Source organism: Medicago truncatula, chromosome 5 (genome assembly GCF_003473485.1).
Source record: "Medicago truncatula cultivar Jemalong A17 chromosome 5, MtrunA17r5.0-ANR, whole genome shotgun sequence".
Lineage (NCBI taxonomy): Eukaryota > Viridiplantae > Streptophyta > Magnoliopsida > Fabales > Fabaceae > Medicago > Medicago truncatula.
Genome location: NC_053046.1, coordinates 12,796,003 through 12,819,871, shown reverse-complemented (window position 1 = coordinate 12,819,871; position 23,869 = coordinate 12,796,003). Strand labels below are relative to the sequence as shown.

The window sequence follows — 23,869 nt, the reverse complement described above, 5'->3', positions numbered from 1 at the left end:
CGACTCTCGATCAACTTCAGATCATTTTGAGCAATTTATTAATTATGCAGGTTGTTCGAGAGGGCGACGGTCTTTCTTCCACTTGATTTGGTTGCTTTGTGTTTCGGTGTTGTGGAATGAAAGGAATGATAGGCTTTTTAGAAATAGACAAAGTATTGTACCACAGTTGCTAGATAAAGTGAAATCAACTTCGTTGTGGTGGTTAAAGGCTAGTAATGTTGTATTTAGTTTTGGCACTTGTTATCATGGTTTTTGGGTGCCAAGCCATTAATTGGACTTGAACCTTTTGACCGTTGATATTCTCTATTTTTTCTTGGGAAGGGCAAAATTGAGAAAAACCCTTAGATTCTAAGTTCGGGGGTCGTTTTCGCTACGGGAAGGTGTTAGGCACCCGGAGCGATTATGGTACTCCATAAGAGCCGCTCTCCTAAGTTGATTTCTACGCTTTATTTTTATTGCCTACTTATTGAAAGAAAAGAAGTTTTATTTGAGTGAAGAATGGGGGTGAGAAGAAGTAGAATTTAATTTTATTTCGGCTTGGAGGGGTTAAAGTCCCTTGCCTACGTACCGTTTTACGGGATCAAAACCGGCGTAGTTCTTGCTAAAAAGACTTGTTGTTTTTTTTTGTTTTAATTGTTTGATTTTAAATTTTGAAAATGATTTTGAAGAAAAGGATTGAGAGGCTTCATGAGCATTAGAGTATGAAAAGTGGGGGTTTGTTTAGTGATTTTGCAAAAAAAGTCTAAATGATTAGATTTATTTGAGAATTTTGTTAAGAAAATAAAAGGTGAAAAGTTGTTGGAGTTTTGACTCCATTTTTATGAAAAATATTTGAAGCGAGTTTGTTTGCATATTTTTTTGGAAAAAAGTTGGATTTTCTCTAAGTGTTTAGACCTAAGCATTCATCTAACCATGCAATCCTAGCCATACATCTACACATGCAATCCTAGGCATACATCTAGGGTGAGTGTGCGTGCCGGTGCGCCATAGTGTCCATAATCCATATTACAAAAATTGCCTAAATACATTCTATGGCCTCTTTGCCAAGCTACAAACCAATGATAACAAATTACATCACCGAATGAATTAAAATTTGCAAAAATAAATGCTAAGCTAAAGAAAGTGGAGGAGATAGTGAAATGCTATGAGTGAAGTCACATAAGGAACAAAATGTTAGTGAAACAAGGAAAAATATAATGGAAATGATGAAAAATGCATCAAATGAATATGCAATAAAAAGGGGTAAAAACATGAGAATTTATCAATCACAATATGTAAAAATGCATCAAGAACATATATGGAATTTTAATGAGCAAAAATTAAAGAACAAAGTAAAGGAAATAAATGCAAAAATAAGCAAACAAATTCTAATACTTAGAGGAAAAATTAAAATGATGGGGAAATATTTTTAGAAAATTTTTTAGAAGCATAAAACACCAAGAAAGTGTAAAAAAGGTATTTAAAACACAATTAAAAAGCAATTAAAAAAAAAAACTCAGCAGGATTTAATCTGGACCGTTGGATGAATCCAGAGGTCCAGATCAAGCCCTCAAGATCACATCACAGCCATTTGATCAAAGATCAAAGGGTCCAGAAAAAAGCATAAAAGATAGTGTAAAATGCAGGAAGCACAGTGACCGTTAGATCAAAGATCTAACGGTTCAAACAGAAGATATACCATATTTCACACAAAAAGTCATGCACAGGATTCAAAATCAAACACACAGCAGCCATCAGATCTTGGAACAATCCAGATCTGATGGTTCACAGAGCGAGGGAACACAACAAGAGCACGCACGCGCGCGCGTGAGATCGGAGGGAGTATAAAAAGGATTTCTCTCACAAAAATCTCACAATTTCTTTCCTCTTCTCTCTCTAAGTTAAACTTAGAGAGAGAAGCTCTCCCTTCTCTCTAAAATCAACACGCCGGAGCTTATGGAGGAGGTGGCGGCCGGCCGGTTTCCGGCGGCGGCGCCACCGCGTCGGAAATTTTTTCTTTTTCTTTTTTTTAAAATTTTTATACCAAAAGCTTCGTCTCCTCCTCCTCTACACAAATCCGGCACTAGTTTTAGCGAGAAAGGTTCGATTCGGACTAGATCTACATTTTTCTTTGAAAATTTTTCACACTTTTTTGAAAAAAAACCACGGATTTAGATATCCTTTTTGCTCTAGTGTCCGAATCCGGCCTTAGAATTTTCAAAATCCGAACGTACAAGCCTAGATCTACCGATACATATCCGTAACAAACTTTTCACATGTGTATATGCGCGAAAACGAGGGAAAAAAGTGTTACCGTCGTCGTGAAACGGAGGAAAAATCCGAGCCTCCTCTTCTCTCCGCCGCGCGCGCGCGTTATGCTCCGGTGGTGCTGCTTTTGCTCGAAAATCCGGTACGGATTTGGTATTGGTGTGGTGGTTCGCGGTGGTTTTGAATGATTCCGGTTCGGATTTGTTGATTTTGTGATGATTTGAGTTGGTTTTGAGTGAATCCGGTTCGGATTTGTTGATTTTGTGAAGATTTGTTCTTGGTGTTCTTGGAGATTTTTGGTGATTTTCTATTTTGGATCTAACTGATTTTGGAGAGAGAAAGAAATTTCTGTTTTTTGTGATGTGACTGATTCTTTTTTTATTTCTTTATTTGGATCTGACACATCTATTTATAGCCTGCCATGTGTATTTGTGGGCCAATGAGAAAATGTCATCTGGACTGGGACTGAAGTGTGCGAAAATTCTGGACAAAAATGCCCCTGGGACCTTTTCTGCAAAAAAAATAATAAAAAAGGACTGGAAAATGAAAGTAAGGACTGATATGAAATTAAAAACTGTTTGGACAAAAAATGCAATTTTGGGACCTCAATTGAGGGACCAAAATGCAATTAAAAATAAAATTGAATAAAAAACGTAATTTGACCAAACGTAAAGCGAAACAAAAAATAAAATTGACAAAACGGACTAAAACGAATCAATGGCTTAAATGAGGTACTTCAAAGTAACCTCTCTATGCCGAAATTTTGTGTGAAATGACCAAAATGCCCCTAGGGCTAAAAATGACCTAAACAGATTCAAATTGACTTGACACTGACTCAGATGCAAGTTTGAAATGAATTTAACAAGGTTTACTGATGAAATGTTAAAAATCAATCTGAAAAGACTCAGAGACAGTCACAAGGATGAAAATGGGTCCCACTGCAGGAAATGACCAAAATACCCTTCTGTACGACTTTTTGCAAATTTTGAAATAAACTGTAGAAAAAGCAATGTAATGATTCAGAGACACTTTTGAATGACTTACAAGACAAGTAAAGACATTTCGAAAGGTTTTATGCAAGAAAAACATAGGTAAAATTGTGATTGAAAATACTGCGAGGCAGAGACAATTTGAACTGTGCAGTTGAAATTTGATAATTGACAAAGTTTGAAATGAAATTGGGCCCAGTATTTTTAGGTCCAAAAACAGGGTATAACAGCACTCATCAGTGGTGGTCGAGCCCGCTTTTATCTCTGGGTATTTGACTGATTTGTTTGTAATTTTGTTTGGACCTTGACATTTTTGTGATTGTTTGGCACATCTTGTGCGGTAACAATTACGGTGTCCGTATTAATATATCTCATTTTTGCCTGTTCAAAAAAAAAAAATTGAGTATCATTTTTAACATGATGCCCATAGATACATGCAAATAAAAGTATATTTTTACGACATTTTTGAGAAAGTGAAGCTTAATTCTTTTTTATGGCTTTCTTCGAATTATGTTCCTCTTACTTTTGGTTTCATGATTGGTGGAGACATCCAATTCTATGTATGGGTGTCATGTAATTTATTTTTTCTTTGGTGGTCGTATCTGTTTTGTTGGTACCTTGATTTTTAACTGATACTGTGTGATTCATCATTCTTAGCACACCTTGTGCGGGATTAAGGGGTTAACCACTTTCGTTTGAACAATATATTCCATTTTTATTTGTTCAAAGAAAAAAACAGTATATTTTTGGAACATGATTGTGTAAATTGAAAAATTTATATGTCCTACATATTGATAGTTTATACGCAAAGCTATTTGTTGGTACGTTTTTGTCGGAAAAAAAATAAAATTATTTGTTTGTACGTTAATGGAAAGTATGACTTTTATGGAGATTTGTAAATAAATGATGATACATTTAACATGACTTCTACGTACATGCACGTCCGATCGAGTTTGAGACTTAAGTTGTGTGATGTATTATTTTTCAATGATCTGAAACCTTAAATTTATACAAAAAATAAATAATAATCAAACAGTTTAAAAAGCTAAAATAAACATTATATGAGTAGACCCTAGGTTATTCAAAAAAAAAAATTTGAGTAGACCCTTAGAGTATAACTAAGTTGAGAAGGACATTTCATTATTTGATAAGAAAAACATTTTATAAGTGTGAGTAAGAAATTTAATTTGATATTGCAATTATAAACAAGAATATCCATGGGTGATAGCCTAACGTCCCCCTTTTGAGGACATCAACTTTTTATGATGTCGCTTAGTAGTTTATAAAAACTTGGGTTAATAGGTTTTTACCTCCTGCAATATAGGTTATTTTTTGTTTTCTCCCCTGTAAAAATTTTTTGTCAGATTCCGTCATTGTAAAAAAAATTATTTTGAAAAACCCCCTAGACCAGCTGATTGTGCATTTTCGCTTATGTGGCACGCTGAGTCACCATTTTAACTAGCGAATCCGCACAATTGTTTCCCACACTTGAGGAATGATGACAAATCAAAATTCAAGGATAGTCCATAAACTTTCTAACATTATTGATGATAGGAGCATGTGTTGGTTGCACTCTATCTTCAATCAAACTTAAAGCAGAATTGTAGTTTGATTCACATATGGCGAATCTTATTAGGAAAACAGAGAAATGATTCTTATTGATGAAAAAAGTGTTTACAATTGCTATATATACAAAACTGAAGGTGCATAGTAAGTAAATCTATGCTAGCAACTAGAGAATTAAGGTGGCTTGTTCTGCAAGTTATCTTGTTCCTTTGCTTTCTTTCCTTCTTCCTCTATATACTCTTATAAATCTAAAACCATTACTTCAAAACGCATCAAGATCATAACAAATAGTATGCAATTCAAATTTTATATTAGTAGTGATGCCGCAACTACCATAAGATTGTATGAACAAATTACCTATAGGGAATCACGAATCAATCCATCCTAACCAGAGTAACAAAGATATTTCAAACGAGCTACAATAAACAGTGAGTTCTGCTACATCGCTTGGGGAAGCTAAAAGACCAAGTGATGGACAATCTTGGCAAGTGTATCCAATCATTCACAAGTAATAAAGTAGTAAGTAAGACCGTCTCCACAAGAATTTTCGTTTCAACTCGGCAACTAGCATTACTTATTATATTAGAACGAAAAATAGAAACAAATAAATTAAATAAGTGCAGTAAATTTGGGGGAGTTTGCAAGTTTTATTTAATTGCGCAAAATGGAGGTGAGTTAGTAACCTGATTTAATTGCAGAATTTTAGCAGCGCGGTTAGGATTCTTCGCATCCACCCTACTTTTTGTTGGATTAAAGACAAGTCAACATACAACTATAAGACAAAGGTTCTATTTAAGTTATGAGTTTGTGGGCCAATATGTCCCACTAGCTGTCAAGTTTCACATGTTGATCACTCTAAGGTTATACGCAACACTAAAAGGTGCATGATTGTCAATACTAAAAGGCCCATTAGGCCAACGTACGAAATATTATAGCGTGACCTTACTCTCTCATAAGTAATTGAAACATAAAAGAATTAGAAATTCTGAATTGTCATCTAAAGGCTTCAAGGTTGTATATGAATCTTAGAAGTTCATCACGTACTCTTTCTTACTTCAGTAGCTTTATAAACGGGTAACTCTAACTCATCCACCTTACCCGAAAAAAGAATAAAATTCAATATGCAACATTCATAAAAGAATGTTTGCTCCATTTCTAGGAAAATTAAATAGAAATAATAACATAACTAAATAAAAGACTTGAATTAAAAAGATCAAACAAATAAATAGAGGTTTATCTTAAAACCCTACCCAATTAAAGTTTAGTTATATTTTTGAGTTTTTTCTTTATTGAAACTTGTTTTGGGACTTGAAACAAAACTTCTCCACTTTGTAATATCTTAAGAGGCCTCGTGAATCTTCTTCCATTGTCTTTCCAAATTCTCATGAGATGTTTTGCTTTGTCGATTTGCAGTGAATTACATCAAAAACACCTAAGAATAGTTTGGTTTCGGAAAAACTATAATTACACGATTTGAAATGAAAATATTACAAAACATATCGTAAACCATAGACAATTGTTCCAAAACTCATCTAATTTAAATTAAAACATAACTAAAATGACTAAAAAATATGTTGAAAATAACGTAAAATAATCCATCATTAGTAATCACTCATTATTAACAATTTGTCACAACGTAAGATTATCCATCAATACATTTTTTTCTTCTTAAATACAGTTTTGACCCTCTAAGTTTCATAATATGACGAATTTGACCCTCTATAAAAATTATTAACAATTTTGATCCTCAAGTTTACCCCATTTTATACATTTAGCTTCTTGGTTCAATTTTGACCTAATCAATACGTATGTGGCACCTCACTTAAGTGATTGAGATGTCACATGTGCAATTTTTTATTTAAAAATAAATAAAAATGTCACATTTATATTGCTTTAATTAAAAAAAAGGAAATGAAGAAAGAAAGACACGTGATCATCATCAACATTCACCATTAACACACACCATGAATTAATTTGCTGATTTTTTCTCAAATCACTCCATCTCACTCCCACTCCAACTCTCGATCCTTCTCATTTTCATCTTCACTCCCCCTTTTTTTTTTTTTTTTTTTGTGTTTTATCAATAACGTTATTTTAATATCATTTTTGACGACATATGTTTAATTCATCTTGTTCACCACAATAACTATATTTCGAAGGGTCACAATATCAAACCTAGGCCACTAAAGCAGAAGAACAAGTTTTAAACCAAATAATTTTAAAATAACCGGCCGCAGTAACTACATCGATCAATTATTTTATAGATTTATAAAATAAAATCTCGTTAAAAAAAAATAGTGTTTTAGGTCTAATGTATATAGTTTTTTTGGTCTTGATTAATGATGAATTTTCATTCAACATTTTGTTTTTGAAAAAAATATTTTCCTAGAAGAGTCCACATCTTGATCACTACTACACTTTCGTCCAACATCTCTTTGGGAAAATAATTTTTTTTTCTAGAAGAAACTTTCTTAGGAGAGTCTAGAAGAAAATTTAATCAATTCTTCAACAATTCTCTTAAAATACTAAATACTTTTTTTAATCTTTTATTGATTTTTTTATAAAATTAATGTCACATATGAAAACCAAAGCAGCAAGTCATGTAAGCAATTTTACAAAGTCAAATTCAAATCAGCGTGCCACCTCATCCATTTTGTATACACGCTGATTTGAATTTAACTAATTATACAAAATGGATGAGGTGGCACGCTGATTTGAATTTGACTTTGTAAAATTGCTTACATGACTTGCTGCTTTGGTTTTCATATGTGACATTAATTTTATAAAAAAATCAATAAAAGATTAAAAAAAGTATTTAGTATTTTAAGAGAATTGTTGAAGAATTGATTAAATTTTCTTCTAGACTCTCCTAAGAAAGTTTCTTCTAGAAAAAAAAAATTATTTTCCCAAAGAGATGTTGGACGAAAGTGTAGTAGTGATCAAGATGTGGACTCTTCTAGGAAAATATTTTTTTCAAAAACAAAATGTTGAATGAAAATTCATCATTAATCAAGACCAAAAAAACTATATACATTAGACCTAAAACACTATTTTTTTTAACGAGATTTTATTTTATAAATCTATAAAATAATTGATCGATGTAGTTACTGCGGCCGGTTATTTTAAAATTATTTGGTTTAAAACTTGTTCTTCTGCTTTAGTGGCCTAGGTTTGATATTGTGACCCTTCGAAATATAGTTATTGTGGTGAACAAGATGAATTAAACATATGTCGTCAAAAATGATATTAAAATAACGTTATTGATAAAACACAAAAAAAAAAAAAAAAAAAAGGGGAGTGAAGATGAAAATGAGAAGGATCGAGAGTTGGAGTGGGAGTGAGATGGAGTGATTTGAGAAAAAATCAGCAAATTAATTCATGGTGTGTGTTAATGGTGAATGTTGATGATGATCACGTGTCTTTCTTTCTTCATTTCCTTTTTTTTAATTAAAGCAATATAAATGTGACATTTTTATTTATTTTTAAATAAAAAATTGCACATGTGACATCTCAATCACTTAAGTGAGGTGCCACATACGTATTGATTAGGTCAAAATTGAACCAAGAAGCTAAATGTATAAAATGGGGTAAACTTGAGGATCAAAATTGTTAATAATTTTTATAGAGGGTCAAATTCGTCATATTATGAAACTTAGAGGGTCAAAACTGTATTTAAGAAGAAAAAAATGTATTGATGGATAATCTTACGTTGTGACAAATTGTTAATAATGAGTGATTACTAATGATGGATTATTTTACGTTATTTTCAACATATTTTTTAGTCATTTTAGTTATGTTTTAATTTAAATTAGATGAGTTTTGGAACAATTGTCTATGGTTTACGATATGTTTTGTAATATTTTCATTTCAAATCGTGTAATTATAGTTTTTCCGAAACCAAACTATTCTTAGGTGTTTTTGATGTAATTCACTGCAAATCGACAAAGCAAAACATCTCATGAGAATTTGGAAAGACAATGGAAGAAGATTCACGAGGCCTCTTAAGATATTACAAAGTGGAGAAGTTTTGTTTCAAGTCCCAAAACAAGTTTCAATAAAGAAAAAACTCAAAAATATAACTAAACTTTAATTGGGTAGGGTTTTAAGATAAACCTCTATTTATTTGTTTGATCTTTTTAATTCAAGTCTTTTATTTAGTTATGTTATTATTTCTATTTAATTTTCCTAGAAATGGAGCAAACATTCTTTTATGAATGTTGCATATTGAATTTTATTCTTTTTTCGGGTAAGGTGGATGAGTTAGAGTTACCCGTTTATAAAGCTACTGAAGTAAGAAAGAGTACGTGATGAACTTCTAAGATTCATATACAACCTTGAAGCCTTTAGATGACAATTCAGAATTTCTAATTCTTTTATGTTTCAATTACTTATGAGAGAGTAAGGTCACGCTATAATATTTCGTACGTTGGCCTAATGGGCCTTTTAGTATTGACAATCATGCACCTTTTAGTGTTGCGTATAACCTTAGAGTGATCAACATGTGAAACTTGACAGCTAGTGGGACATATTGGCCCACAAACTCATAACTTAAATAGAACCTTTGTCTTATAGTTGTATGTTGACTTGTCTTTAATCCAACAAAAAGTAGGGTGGATGCGAAGAATCCTAACCGCGCTGCTAAAATTCTGCAATTAAATCAGGTTACTAACTCACCTCCATTTTGCGCAATTAAATAAAACTTGCAAACTCCCCCAAATTTACTGCACTTATTTAATTTATTTGTTTCTATTTTTCGTTCTAATATAATAAGTAATGCTAGTTGCCGAGTTGAAACGAAAATTCTTGTGGAGACGGTCTTACTTACTACTTTATTACTTGTGAATGATTGGATACACTTGCCAAGATTGTCCATCACTTGGTCTTTTAGCTTCCCCAAGCGATGTAGCAGAACTCACTGTTTATTGTAGCTCGTTTGAAATATCTTTGTTACTCTGGTTAGGATGGATTGATTCGTGATTCCCTATAGGTAATTTGTTCATACAATCTTATGGTAGTTGCGGCATCACTACTAATATAAAATTTGAATTGCATACTATTTGTTATGATCTTGATGCGTTTTGAAGTAATGGTTTTAGATTTATAAGAGTATATAGAGGAAGAAGGAAAGAAAGCAAAGGAACAAGATAACTTGCAGAACAAGCCACCTTAATTCTCTAGTTGCTAGCATAGATTTACTTACTATGCACCTTCAGTTTTGTATATATAGCAATTGTAAACACTTTTTTCATCAATAAGAATCATTTCTCTGTTTTCCTAATAAGATTCGCCATATGTGAATCAAACTACAATTCTGCTTTAAGTTTGATTGAAGATAGAGTGCAACCAACACATGCTCCTATCATCAATAATGTTAGAAAGTTTATGGACTATCCTTGAATTTTGATTTGTCATCATTCCTCAAGTGTGGGAAACAATTGTGCGGATTCGCTAGTTAAAATGGTGACTCAGCGTGCCACATAAGCGAAAATGCACAATCAGCTGGTCTAGGGGGTTTTTCAAAATAATTTTTTTTACAATGACGGAATCTGACAAAAAATTTTTACAGGGGAGAAAACAAAAAATAACCTATATTGCAGGAGGTAAAAACCTATTAACCCAAGTTTTTATAAACTACTAAGCGACATCATAAAAAGTTGATGTCCTCAAAAGGGGGACGTTAGGCTATCACCCATGGATATTCTTGTTTATAATTGCAATATCAAATTAAATTTCTTACTCACACTTATAAAATGTTTTTCTTATCAAATAATGAAATGTCCTTCTCAACTTAGTTATACTCTAAGGGTCTACTCAAATTTTTTTTTTTGAATAACCTAGGGTCTACTCATATAATGTTTATTTTAGCTTTTTAAACTGTTTGATTATTATTTATTTTTTGTATAAATTTAAGGTTTCAGATCATTGAAAAATAATACATCACACAACTTAAGTCTCAAACTCGATCGGACGTGCATGTACGTAGAAGTCATGTTAAATGTATCATCATTTATTTACAAATCTCCATAAAAGTCATACTTTCCATTAACGTACAAACAAATAATTTTATTTTTTTTCCGACAAAAACGTACCAACAAATAGCTTTGCGTATAAACTATCAATATGTAGGACATATAAATTTTTCAATTTACACAATCATGTTCCAAAAATATACTGTTTTTTTCTTTGAACAAATAAAAATGGAATATATTGTTCAAACGAAAGTGGTTAACCCCTTAATCCCGCACAAGGTGTGCTAAGAATGATGAATCACACAGTATCAGTTAAAAATCAAGGTACCAACAAAACAGATACGACCACCAAAGAAAAAATAAATTACATGACACCCATACATAGAATTGGATGTCTCCACCAATCATGAAACCAAAAGTAAGAGGAACATAATTCGAAGAAAGCCATAAAAAAGAATTAAGCTTCACTTTCTCAAAAATGTCGTAAAAATATACTTTTATTTGCATGTATCTATGGGCATCATGTTAAAAATGATACTCAATTTTTTTTTTTTGAACAGGCAAAAATGAGATATATTAATACGGACACCGTAATTGTTACCGCACAAGATGTGCCAAACAATCACAAAAATGTCAAGGTCCAAACAAAATTACAAACAAATCAGTCAAATACCCAGAGATAAAAGCGGGCTCGACCACCACTGATGAGTGCTGTTATACCCTGTTTTTGGACCTAAAAATACTGGGCCCAATTTCATTTCAAACTTTGTCAATTATCAAATTTCAACTGCACAGTTCAAATTGTCTCTGCCTCGCAGTATTTTCAATCACAATTTTACCTATGTTTTTCTTGCATAAAACCTTTCGAAATGTCTTTACTTGTCTTGTAAGTCATTCAAAAGTGTCTCTGAATCATTACATTGCTTTTTCTACAGTTTATTTCAAAATTTGCAAAAAGTCGTACAGAAGGGTATTTTGGTCATTTCCTGCAGTGGGACCCATTTTCATCCTTGTGACTGTCTCTGAGTCTTTTCAGATTGATTTTTAACATTTCATCAGTAAACCTTGTTAAATTCATTTCAAACTTGCATCTGAGTCAGTGTCAAGTCAATTTGAATCTGTTTAGGTCATTTTTAGCCCTAGGGGCATTTTGGTCATTTCACACAAAATTTCGGCATAGAGAGGTTACTTTGAAGTACCTCATTTAAGCCATTGATTCGTTTTAGTCCGTTTTGTCAATTTTATTTTTTGTTTCGCTTTACGTTTGGTCAAATTACGTTTTTTATTCAATTTTATTTTTAATTGCATTTTGGTCCCTCAATTGAGGTCCCAAAATTGCATTTTTTGTCCAAACAGTTTTTAATTTCATATCAGTCCTTACTTTCATTTTCCAGTCCTTTTTTATTATTTTTTTTGCAGAAAAGGTCCCAGGGGCATTTTTGTCCAGAATTTTCGCACACTTCAGTCCCAGTCCAGATGACATTTTCTCATTGGCCCACAAATACACATGGCAGGCTATAAATAGATGTGTCAGATCCAAATAAAGAAATAAAAAAAGAATCAGTCACATCACAAAAAACAGAAATTTCTTTCTCTCTCCAAAATCAGTTAGATCCAAAATAGAAAATCACCAAAAATCTCCAAGAACACCAAGAACAAATCTTCACAAAATCAACAAATCCGAACCGGATTCACTCAAAACCAACTCAAATCATCACAAAATCAACAAATCCGAACCGGAATCATTCAAAACCACCGCGAACCACCACACCAATACCAAATCCGTACCGGATTTTCGAGCAAAAGCAGCACCACCGGAGCATAACGCGCGCGCGCGGCGGAGAGAAGAGGAGGCTCGGATTTTTCCTCCGTTTCACGACGACGGTAACACTTTTTTCCCTCGTTTTCGCGCATATACACATGTGAAAAGTTTGTTACGGATATGTATCGGTAGATCTAGGCTTGTACGTTCGGATTTTGAAAATTCTAAGGCCGGATTCGGACACTAGAGCAAAAAGGATATCTAAATCCGTGGTTTTTTTTCAAAAAAGTGTGAAAAATTTTCAAAGAAAAATGTAGATCTAGTCCGAATCGAACCTTTCTCGCTAAAACTAGTGCCGGATTTGTGTAGAGGAGGAGGAGACGAAGCTTTTGGTATAAAAATTTTAAAAAAAAGAAAAAGAAAAAATTTCCGACGCGGTGGCGCCGCCGCCGGAAACCGGCCGGCCGCCACCTCCTCCATAAGCTCCGGCGTGTTGATTTTAGAGAGAAGGGAGAGCTTCTCTCTCTAAGTTTAACTTAGAGAGAGAAGAGGAAAGAAATTGTGAGATTTTTGTGAGAGAAATCCTTTTTATACTCCCTCCGATCTCACGCGCGCGCGTGCGTGCTCTTGTTGTGTTCCCTCGCTCTGTGAACCATCAGATCTGGATTGTTCCAAGATCTGATGGCTGCTGTGTGTTTGATTTTGAATCCTGTGCATGACTTTTTGTGTGAAATATGGTATATCTTCTGTTTGAACCGTTAGATCTTTGATCTAACGGTCACTGTGCTTCCTGCATTTTACACTATCTTTTATGCTTTTTTCTGGACCCTTTGATCTTTGATCAAATGGCTGTGATGTGATCTTGAGGGCTTGATCTGGACCTCTGGATTCATCCAACGGTCCAGATTAAATCCTGCTGAGTTTTTTTTTTTAATTGCTTTTTAATTGTGTTTTAAATACCTTTTTTACACTTTCTTGGTGTTTTATGCTTCTAAAAAATTTTCTAAAAATATTTCCCCATCATTTTAATTTTTCCTCTAAGTATTAGAATTTGTTTGCTTATTTTTGCATTTATTTCCTTTACTTTGTTCTTTAATTTTTGCTCATTAAAATTCCATATATGTTCTTGATGCATTTTTACATATTGTGATTGATAAATTCTCATGTTTTTACCCCTTTTTATTGCATATTCATTTGATGCATTTTTCATCATTTCCATTATATTTTTCCTTGTTTCACTAACATTTTGTTCCTTATGTGACTTCACTCATAGCATTTCACTATCTCCTCCACTTTCTTTAGCTTAGCATTTATTTTTGCAAATTTTAATTCATTCGGTGATGTAATTTGTTATCATTGGTTTGTAGCTTGGCAAAGAGGCCATAGAATGTATTTAGGCAATTTTTGTAATATGGATTATGGACACTATGGCGCACCGGCACGCACACTCACCCTAGATGTATGCCTAGGATTGCATGTGTAGATGTATGGCTAGGATTGCATGGTTAGATGAATGCTTAGGTCTAAACACTTAGAGAAAATCCAACTTTTTTCCAAAAAAATATGCAAACAAACTCGCTTCAAATATTTTTCATAAAAATGGAGTCAAAACTCCAACAACTTTTCACCTTTTATTTTCTTAACAAAATTCTCAAATAAATCTAATCATTTAGACTTTTTTTGCAAAATCACTAAACAAACCCCCACTTTTCATACTCTAATGCTCATGAAGCCTCTCAATCCTTTTCTTCAAAATCATTTTCAAAATTTAAAATCAAACAATTAAAACAAAAAAAAACAACAAGTCTTTTTAGCAAGAACTACGCCGGTTTTGATCCCGTAAAACGGTACGTAGGCAAGGGACTTTAACCCCTCCAAGCCGAAATAAAATTAAATTCTACTTCTTCTCACCCCCATTCTTCACTCAAATAAAACTTCTTTTCTTTCAATAAGTAGGCAATAAAAATAAAGCGTAGAAATCAACTTAGGAGAGCGGCTCTTATGGAGTACCATAATCGCTCCGGGTGCCTAACACCTTCCCGTAGCGAAAACGACCCCCGAACTTAGAATCTAAGGGTTTTTCTCAATTTTGCCCTTCCCAAGAAAAAATAGAGAATATCAACGGTCAAAAGGTTCAAGTCCAATTAATGGCTTGGCACCCAAAAACCATGATAACAAGTGCCAAAACTAAATACAACATTACTAGCCTTTAACCACCACAACGAAGTTGATTTCACTTTATCTAGCAACTGTGGTACAATACTTTGTCTATTTCTAAAAAGCCTATCATTCCTTTCATTCCACAACACCGAAACACAAAGCAACCAAATCAAGTGGAAGAAAGACCGTCGCCCTCTCGAACAACCTGCATAATTAATAAATTGCTCAAAATGATCTGAAGTTGATCGAGAGTCGACACCTACCACGCCTAACCAATCCCGCACCATCGGCCATAATGCACCAAAAGTTGCACAAGACAAAAACAAATGAGAAACATCTTCGACAATCCCACATCCAGAAACACATAACCGCTCCTCCACAGATAGAATGCCACGATTTGCCAAATTAAGTTTTGTAGGTAACCAATCCCTCGTAAAGTCGCCAACATATGTTTAATTCATCTTGTTCACAAATCATTTTCTACAACATATGTTTAATTCATCTTGTTCACCACAATAACTACATATCCGGAGCGCCACAATATCAAACCTAGGTCGCTAAAGTAGAAGAACAAGTTTTAAACCAAATGATTTTAAAATAATCGGCCACAATAACTACATCGGTCAATTACTTTATAGATTTATAAAGTAAAATAATCTTTTAAAAAAAAATACTGGGTTTTAGGACTAATTGGTCTAGATTAATGATGATTTTTTATTCAACATTTTCTGAATTTTTTTTTTCCTAGAAGATTCTACATCTTGATCGCTACACTTTCGTTCAGCGGCTACATCTTTTTTAAAAAAATTCAGAAGTCCTAGCTCAATTGGTAAAATGCCGAAATTGTTAGGCCGGATGCCATAACCGTGGTTCGAACCCCAGTACCTTCACTTGTATGTGTGAGTTTATAATGGCTTTACCATTTCGTCTATCCACCAATTTTTTTTTTCTTTCTAGAAGAGTCTAGAAGAAAATTTAATCAATTCTTCAACAATTTTCTTAAAATACTAAATATTTTATTTTATTTTTTATTATATTATAAGATATTTTTAATTCAATTTCCTCTTCACGAAAACCAAATTTACAATGTGAACAAAAAACTAAATTTATTATTTACTATAAAAATTTACAAAATATCATCCCTTTTAATAAATAGTATATGTATTTTCTTGGAAAAAATCTCAAACAGTTCTTTAATACATTGAATACCTTTTTATTAAAAAGATATATATTTTCCTGGAAAAAAATTCAAACAATTCTTTAATAATTGAATACCTTTCTTTAAAAATATATATTTGTTTGACAGCTTGTTCTCTACGCAAAAAAACTGTTGTCATTTACCATATAATTTTTTATTCAAAAATATGAAACTTATTATAATTCCAAAGATAAAAAATTCTCCATTTTAAAAAATTCGAAACTTATTATAATTACAAATATAAAAAATTCCCCATTTCATCAATAAAATAATCATAATTTTCACCTATAAAAACGCACCATAGACATGGTTTACAGTATCTATCAAAATCTATGAGAGAAGATAACAGAGAGAGAAAGAGAAAGAGCGCGATGTCATTTTCCTGAGACATTTTTATTTTGGTGCCAATTTTTTAGCTTTTCCCTCTTCTTTCAAAATCCCTCTTCAATTTTTGAAACTTTTCATTTTTCCCTCTTTTTTTTTTTTCATCACTTCAAAACCCTAATTTATTATAACCAACCAAGAATTTCACTTCACTTCTTGGAAATCCTAAACTTCTCTTTCTCTCAATTATTTCTTCTTCGAAACCCTAACTTTCAAAATTTCAATGTCTGATTCAAATTCACCACGTGGTGAACAAGAACAAGAACAAGAAGAGAATCAAATGAATTCATCTTCAATGATGAGTTCAATTTCTGAAACCCTAGATCCTGCTCAAATGGGTATTTCTTTGGCTGATCTTGAGGATGACATTGACGTTGACGTTGATGTTGTGGGAGTTTCTGAGCCTGAGGATGCGGGGTTAACCAACGCTGAGATTTTTTCCGTAATGTCCACCGGTGATGTTCCGCAGGTAGATATTGGTGATTTGTCAGATATTTGGCCGGGGCCGATGGATCTTGCTGTGTATGCTCCGGTTCCGATTAATTCTACTCGGATTTTGGCTGCGCCGCCCCAAGCTTGGTTACCTCCTGATGATGAGAACTGGATTTATGATTTTAATGAAGAAGCCTTACAGGATGAAGTTTATGATTCTGATTCTAAAGCTGTGCCATTGATGATTGTAAGCGTTTTTTTTTCTTTCTTTCTCTGTTTTTTTTTTTTTTTTTAATAATTTTTTATTTATTTATTTAGTATGCTACGAAGCACTAACACGACACTGACATGTAGGCACTGATTAATAGACTTACATGTGTCAGATACTTGACATACAATTGATCTGAATTGTGTATGCTACATAGGTTTTGTGTTAGTATTGTGTTAATGTTGTTGAATGACACATGTCCGATACCAGACACACATTTGATTTGAATTGTCTGTGCTACAGAGGTTGTGTTACTATTGTGTTGGTGTTGTTCACCAACGCATGTTAGACACCAAACACACTTTTGATCTGGGTTGCCTGTGATTTTGTATTAGTAATTGTATCTGTGTTGTGTTAGTGTTATCTACCGATACTTGTTAGACACCAGACACACCTTTAATATCAATTGTTTGTGCAACATAGGTTTTGTCCTTTTGGTTTTGAATTTTTGTTGACGATCTTTTGTTCAACAGGGAGCTGGGCTTGCCAACCTTGGTAACACATGCTTTCTCAATTCAATTATGCAATGCTTCACGCATACCGTGCCCCTAGTTGAGGGTCTTCTTTTGAGCTGCCATTCTCCTAATGATGGTGAGTTACACTTGATTGAATTTAATGGTGTCATTCTTTTTGAACAATTTGGCTTTAGTTTGATGGGTAAAAACGTAAAGTTGTGTTATTATACAACGCGGTTGTGCTATTGTTTTGGTTTAGATGTGAGTAAGAGGATTTTTTTGTGATTTAAATGTTTATGGCACATGTCGCAGTTATGTGTTTAGTTCAAGTTTTTTATTTTAGAGTTTTGCTTTTGTTTATTTGTTTGTTTTATTTTCTGAAGATTTTGACCTTTAGATTGGGAATTTCAGGTCATAATGGGTTCTGTGTTATCTGTGCTTTCCGCTATCAGATGAAACAGTCCTTGGAGTCTACTGGAAGAGTCATCTCCCCTGTGGTATTTGTGGATAATTTGAAGCGTATCCTAAATACCATATTCATGGAAACTTTCTTATTCTTGCATATCTTTTCAATGAAAGGATTTAGAATTGTCTGATTAATTGGTAAAATAGTAGTGTGTTATATTATTGGCCTGCAAAATATAGAACCTTTAATTAATATAAGGTTAGTTTCTTTTACTTTTAGTGCTTGTTATCCATGACCTGTATCAGAATTTTCTTCTGACTTTAGAAGACATCAGCAAGAGGATGCACATGAGTTTATGCAGTGTGCATTGGATAAACTTGAGACATGTTTTTCAAATTTTGAGGAGGATAATATTGCGAAGAAAGTCTTTGGAGGCAGTCTGGTTAGCAAGGTATGATTGAGAAATACATTGTCTGTCTCCTTTTTGATTCAGAATGACATGTTTGCTAACGGTTGTATTTTCCTTGTATTTATGTTTCAGCTTCGGTGTTGTAACTGTAGCCGCTCTTCCATCACTAATGAGCCGTTGATTGACCTGAGTCTAGAAATAGAAAATGTAGATTCTATTTCAAGTGCATTGGAGTCTTTCACAATGGTGGAAAACATTGATGCTAAGCTTAAATGTGAGGGCTGCAATGAAGAAGTGTCTGTGGAGAAACAGCTTATGTTGGATCAGACACCTTCAATTGCTGCATTCCATTTAAAGAGGTTTAAGACAGTTGGGAATAATGCAGTTGAAAAGATTGACAAGCATATCAATTTTCCATTGGAGTTGGATTTGCAACCTTACACCATTTTGAATGAAAGCGATAATGTAAGTTTTGATTTTATTTCTTCACTTAAATTTCCCTTGTGAATTTATACTGACCCATTTTTTTTATGTTGACAGGCATCATTGAAATATGATCTATATGCAGTTGTTGTGCATAATGGAACTTCATCTGACTCTGGGCATTATTTCTGCTTTGTTCGCACTGCTCCAGACACATGGCATAAGTTGGATGATTCAATGGTAGCATCTGCTATACTTGTTCCACTTGGACGAGATTTAATTGTTTTACAAATAACATGTTTAATGATAAAAGTTGACTGTAACTTTACGGTTCAGCATTTACATATTATTTCTTCAAGATTTTTTCCTAGGTGCCCAGTCTTCATAGCTTGAAACTATTCATTTTACTGTTTTTGCAAACTGTATTCTTTTCATGATTGTTTCCTTTGCATATAGTTAGGGCTTATTTAATAATTGCATTGGCTAGTTGTCATTCTTTTATTTAATTAACACTTAATATCTGATAATTATTCAGGTAACTAAGGTATCTGAAGGGACTGTGCTGTCTCAGGAAGCATACATATTGTTTTATGCCCGACAAGGCACACCTTGGTTTTCAAGTTTTGCAGAATCTACAATTCCATGCTTGAATCTGAGTAGGATGAACACGTCTCCCAAGTCTGTTTTAGACATCACTGATGGCCAAGATAAATCATTTTCTATTTCAAATGAAAATATTGAAAGGAGTGGGGTCGGTAAATCCAAAAAAAATTCTGAGAAGTCTGATTATTCTTGTCAACAAAGTCGCAAGTTTCCTGAAAATGACGATGTTATTGATGCTTCTCCTTGCCGCAAACAATTTCCTGCTGGGCCATCAAATCAGAAAACTCTTCATTTGAATGGATCGGAAGATATCAGCGCCCAAGTGCTACCTGTGAATTATGCCAGCCCGACTGGCATTGCAAAGCCTGGTGGGAGTTCATATGCTGAGAATGTTGCTCCTGATAAAAGCAAATGCAGTCTGGAAGCTAATGATTTTATAGAGAATGATGTTTTCAATGCCTTAACTCCTCCCAACTCTCCCCCTTCTCAGACTCCAGGTGATTGAATATACTTTTTCGGATAGTCTTTTCTCATGTAACTCTGATTTAATTTGTTCAATAACCGTTGAGATGGATTTGTCAGGTAAGAGTTTCCAGATCTCACGCGATCATTTGAAGAAAGAGAAGCAAGGAATTAGTGGTAAAAGATCATCATCAGGCAAGTCTTCGGATAATCCTCAAAATAAAGCTGCCAGGGCATATGTTAGGAATATGCCTGGTTCAAGGAGAGGTGCATTTTTGGACTTACTTGGCGATTCTCCAGAAAACAAGAGAAAAAAGACTGGTTCATCGCATTCTGACAAAGACAGCAGCAGTGCTCGCAAGAAATCAGGCCATGCTTCTGTCGGAAGCTACCCTGTGGCAGCCGGAGTTTCACAGTGAATATAGTCTTTGACTTTAGGCATTTGGCTGTGTACTTGGTTTTTTGGGGTGAAAATACCTTTATCTGTGGTCTTTTTGTTAAAACCAATACCTCCAGCCAAATTGTATAGTCATGACATGGCACACCCTGTTCCATTATGCATGAGAAGAACAGATACAAATAGAAATCGTGGTCAAGGATGTTGTACTATAATATTTTAAATAATAGCATTTTTTTTGGACAATAATATTTTAAATGATAGCATTGGTGATGATAAATATTACTAGTGATTTAAGGCATATCCCCATCTTCCCAATATTTGTTGTTTGTTTAATACATGAGTAGATTACGATGTCAAACTGTTTGCACCGATGAGTAGATCCCCTTCGGTTGATTTTGGTGCTTGAGTTTAGTTAATGTAACTAATTGGCCTGTCATTACGATATTTGTCAAGATTGATTATTGAACATTGATTATATCTGAGGGCAAGAATAACTAAATAATCTTTCTTTATTTAATGCAACATTTAAGACATCCCAATTACTAAGCAACTCTTGATCATGTCGAGCACTTCGTATGCATTTCTTTCTGAGCAATGAAAATGATCTATAAAAGGATATAATATGACTTAAACAAATGCCTTTCCCAGTTCCTTCTTCAGTTGTTACTATTGTTAGCATTTGTACTAGAATCTTAAAAATCAATGCCGAGGTTTTTTTCCTTCCACGGGACAAGAGGTCACATGAGAATGATCTTCCTGATCATGACCTTACAAGCACAGGAAACACCAACAAACATGTGGTGGTTGTCATGGATGCAATGACAGAGTTCTCAACAGAGCCTCTTCAACGGGCACTTGACAATGTCGTTACCATAGCGTGCGCTGTCACACTCTTGGGGTCATGCCATGTCTCAACAATCCTTGTGAGTGTAATTAATTTAGTCATCTTATTAACCATTATTGCTTTCATAAATTTCTATTCTATGATTACGAGGATTACACTTTGATAGGTAACACTTGGATTAACTTCCTTTCCCTAATACTACTCAATACAATTAGTTTATGAAAGTGAAACTATGTCATTTATTTCGTAGTGTTTTTAAAAACAAGAAATGATTTTTGGATGGTAGAGATGGAAGATAAACATCTAGTGAAAGAGAAAAATGAGTGCTAAAATGATGTGAAGTATCTAAAGCGTCAAGCGATCTTGGATCTTCGTAGAAAATATGGCATATTAAATAAACTTAACACTTTGCTATCACATTTTAAACTTACCATTACCATTTACAATCATATCACATTAGTAAACTTCCTTGTGTGATTATTATTGCAATGCAGGTTGTGCCACACAAGAAAATTGTAATGGGTTGTCCTGTGAGACGGTTGGTTGTGGAACAGATTGTCACTCTTTGTCCATCATGGGTGGTGTTTGATAGATAGGTACATTCATTAGATAATTAACTATTTCTGTTCAATGATATGTAATTTGCATTTCTAACATTATTAATTGGCTATCGAAATAAAAACTGATGTCTGACATTGATTGAAATTGAATTGTGAGATCTATGTTAGTTATTTCATGTATGTTGTGTGATTAATGTGAGGAAATGCTATGTAAAACAGATCTAAGTTGACATTTCTGAGGAATTAAAGGAACCTATTAATATTAAGTAGACTAGAGACATGCATGATAAAAAGTTAAAAACAACAATATATTTCTTTCAATGGAATATACTAATAAGTGCAAAACAAAAGTTAAGAATAGTTACACAACATTGCAATAAATAATTGTAGGAATATTTGTTACATATAAATCATGTGCTGAAATCTCGCTCTTGTAATATACACCCTCCGGTCACAAATATAAGCAAAAATTCATGTTTTAAATTCATTCAATAAATAATGTATGTGACCTTTATTGTAGACAATATACATCATTTATTGAATGTATCTAAAACATAAATTTTTGTTTATATTTGTGACCGGAGGGTGTAGTTATGAATATGATTTTGTTATCAATAATACCATAAACTTATTCTTGATGCATTAAAGGGGACACTCCAATGTATATACTCCATTTGTCATGTGTGATAGAGTAGTTCTCAGGGAACATAACCACCATGGCCACCACCACTTCCTCCACCTCCTCCAGCACCACCACTATGTGCCCCACCTTCCCCATATCCACCTCCTCCACCATTGCCACCACCTCCACCACTGCCATATGCTCCACCACCTCCATGCGCTCCTCCACCACCGTAGCCTGCTCCACCTCCACCTCCACTTCCACCACCAGCTCCATAACCAATGCCATGCTCTCCACCAGCTCCATAACCTCCGCCAGCACCACCACCTTCACCACCACCGTAACCAATACCATGCTCTCCCCCACCACCATAGCCTCCTCCAGCTCCACCTCCTTCACCACCTCCGTAGCCAGAAGCACCATGCTCTACCCCACCACCATAGCCTCCTCCAGCTCCACCTCCTTTGCCACCTCCGTAGCCAGACTCGCCATGCTCTCCCCCACCAGCGTAACCTCCTCCAGCCCCACCTCCTTCACCGCCTCCATAGCCAGAATCACCATGCTCTCCCCCACCACCATAACCTCCTCCAGCGCCAGCTCCACCTCCTTGACCACCACCATAACCACCTCCATGCTCTCCACCATTACCATAACCTCCACCAGCTCCACCTCCTTGACCACCACCATGCTCTCCTCCTGCACCTATACCAGCTCCACCTCCAATGCCATATCCACCTCCTTGAGCTCCTCCTGCACCATGACCACCTCCACCACCTCCTCCACTTCCACCACCTCCTCCATATCCTATGCCATGTTCTCCATCACCACCACCACCAACTCCATAGCCTCCCCCAGCTCCAGCTCCACCACCACCACCGTAACCACTACCTTGCTCTCCGCCAACACCATAACCTCCACCACCACCATTCCCACCACCACCTCCATATCCAACTCCATGGTCGCCTCCATATCCAGCTCCTCCTCCACCACCACCTCCATTTCCTACTCCCCCACCTCCATATCCAATACCACCACCTGAGCCTCCATGACCTCCACCAACAATGCCATGGCCTAAACCATAGCCACCTCCGGCATCAAAAGTGAGTAGAGCCCTTCTAGCAGAACATAAACTTAAAGCCAGTAGTACTAAGAAAGCAACAATGGGAACTCTATGTATAGAAGCCATGAGATTGAGCTTTGAAGGTGAACTCCCAAAAAACTAGAGCTTGGTTTATAATTGGAGAAGTTGAAGGGTATTTATAGGGATTGGCATGGCAAGTTCAAAGCAAAGAGTGGTTGAAGCACATGGTTAGTGAAGTTGGAAGTCCCTACAGTGTGGCCCATTATTTAAACACACAAAGCTATCTTACACAGCAAAAGCGCAGTAGTACAATATGATATCGTAGTTTCACTCTCACACTAGAGATTGCCCATTAATCGTACATTGTGTGCTTTTGCTGTCTTCCACATCCAAGCATGCAAATGCAATAGCTCTAGAAAGCCTAAAGCATTTTAATAACTTTATACCTAAAACCTAATTTACTACCTTCTATAGAAAACCTAATTTCCTAACCTGATGTTGAGATAATTCTTTCGGAAAAAGAACCCGTATTTGATTCCTTCTTGAAGTTGCATAATATTATTTTTCAATTGCTTTTTTATGCAGTGTGATAAAAATATATATAGAAAAGAAAATCAGATTTTTTGTGA

General features: G+C 34.6%; 2 protein-coding genes across 3 annotated transcripts; one reads left to right on the top strand and one right to left on the bottom strand.

The window, feature by feature from the left end:
* The first annotated feature begins 16,232 nt into the window (after positions 1–16,232).
* LOC11424860 (ubiquitin carboxyl-terminal hydrolase 20) lies at positions 16,233–20,526 on the top strand. The gene is made up of 8 exons (XM_003612856.4): positions 16,233–16,954; positions 17,449–17,566; positions 17,842–17,949; positions 18,142–18,287; positions 18,378–18,710; positions 18,786–18,908; positions 19,204–19,768; positions 19,854–20,526. Exons 1-8 carry the CDS (start codon positions 16,499–16,501, stop codon positions 20,150–20,152), a joined length of 2,148 nt encoding a protein of 715 aa, XP_003612904.3. The 5' UTR covers positions 16,233–16,498; the 3' UTR covers positions 20,153–20,526.
* Positions 20,527–21,826: 1,300 nt separating this feature from the next.
* On the bottom strand, positions 21,827–23,665 carry LOC11435069 (glycine-rich cell wall structural protein 1.8). Of its 2 annotated transcripts, XM_039834140.1 has the most exons (3): positions 22,841–23,664; positions 22,128–22,786; positions 21,827–21,978 (listed from the first exon to the last, which is right to left on the bottom strand). In XM_039834140.1, the coding sequence occupies exons 1-2, from the start codon at positions 23,343–23,345 to the stop codon at positions 22,236–22,238; spliced, it is 1,056 nt and encodes a 351-aa protein (XP_039690074.1). In that variant the 5' UTR covers positions 23,346–23,664; the 3' UTR covers positions 21,827–21,978; positions 22,128–22,235. The 2 variants fall into 2 exon arrangements, with proteins under 2 accessions (XP_039690074.1, XP_039690073.1); XM_039834139.1 differs by having other exon boundaries at positions 22,128–23,665.
* Positions 23,666–23,869: the final 204 nt, after the last annotated feature.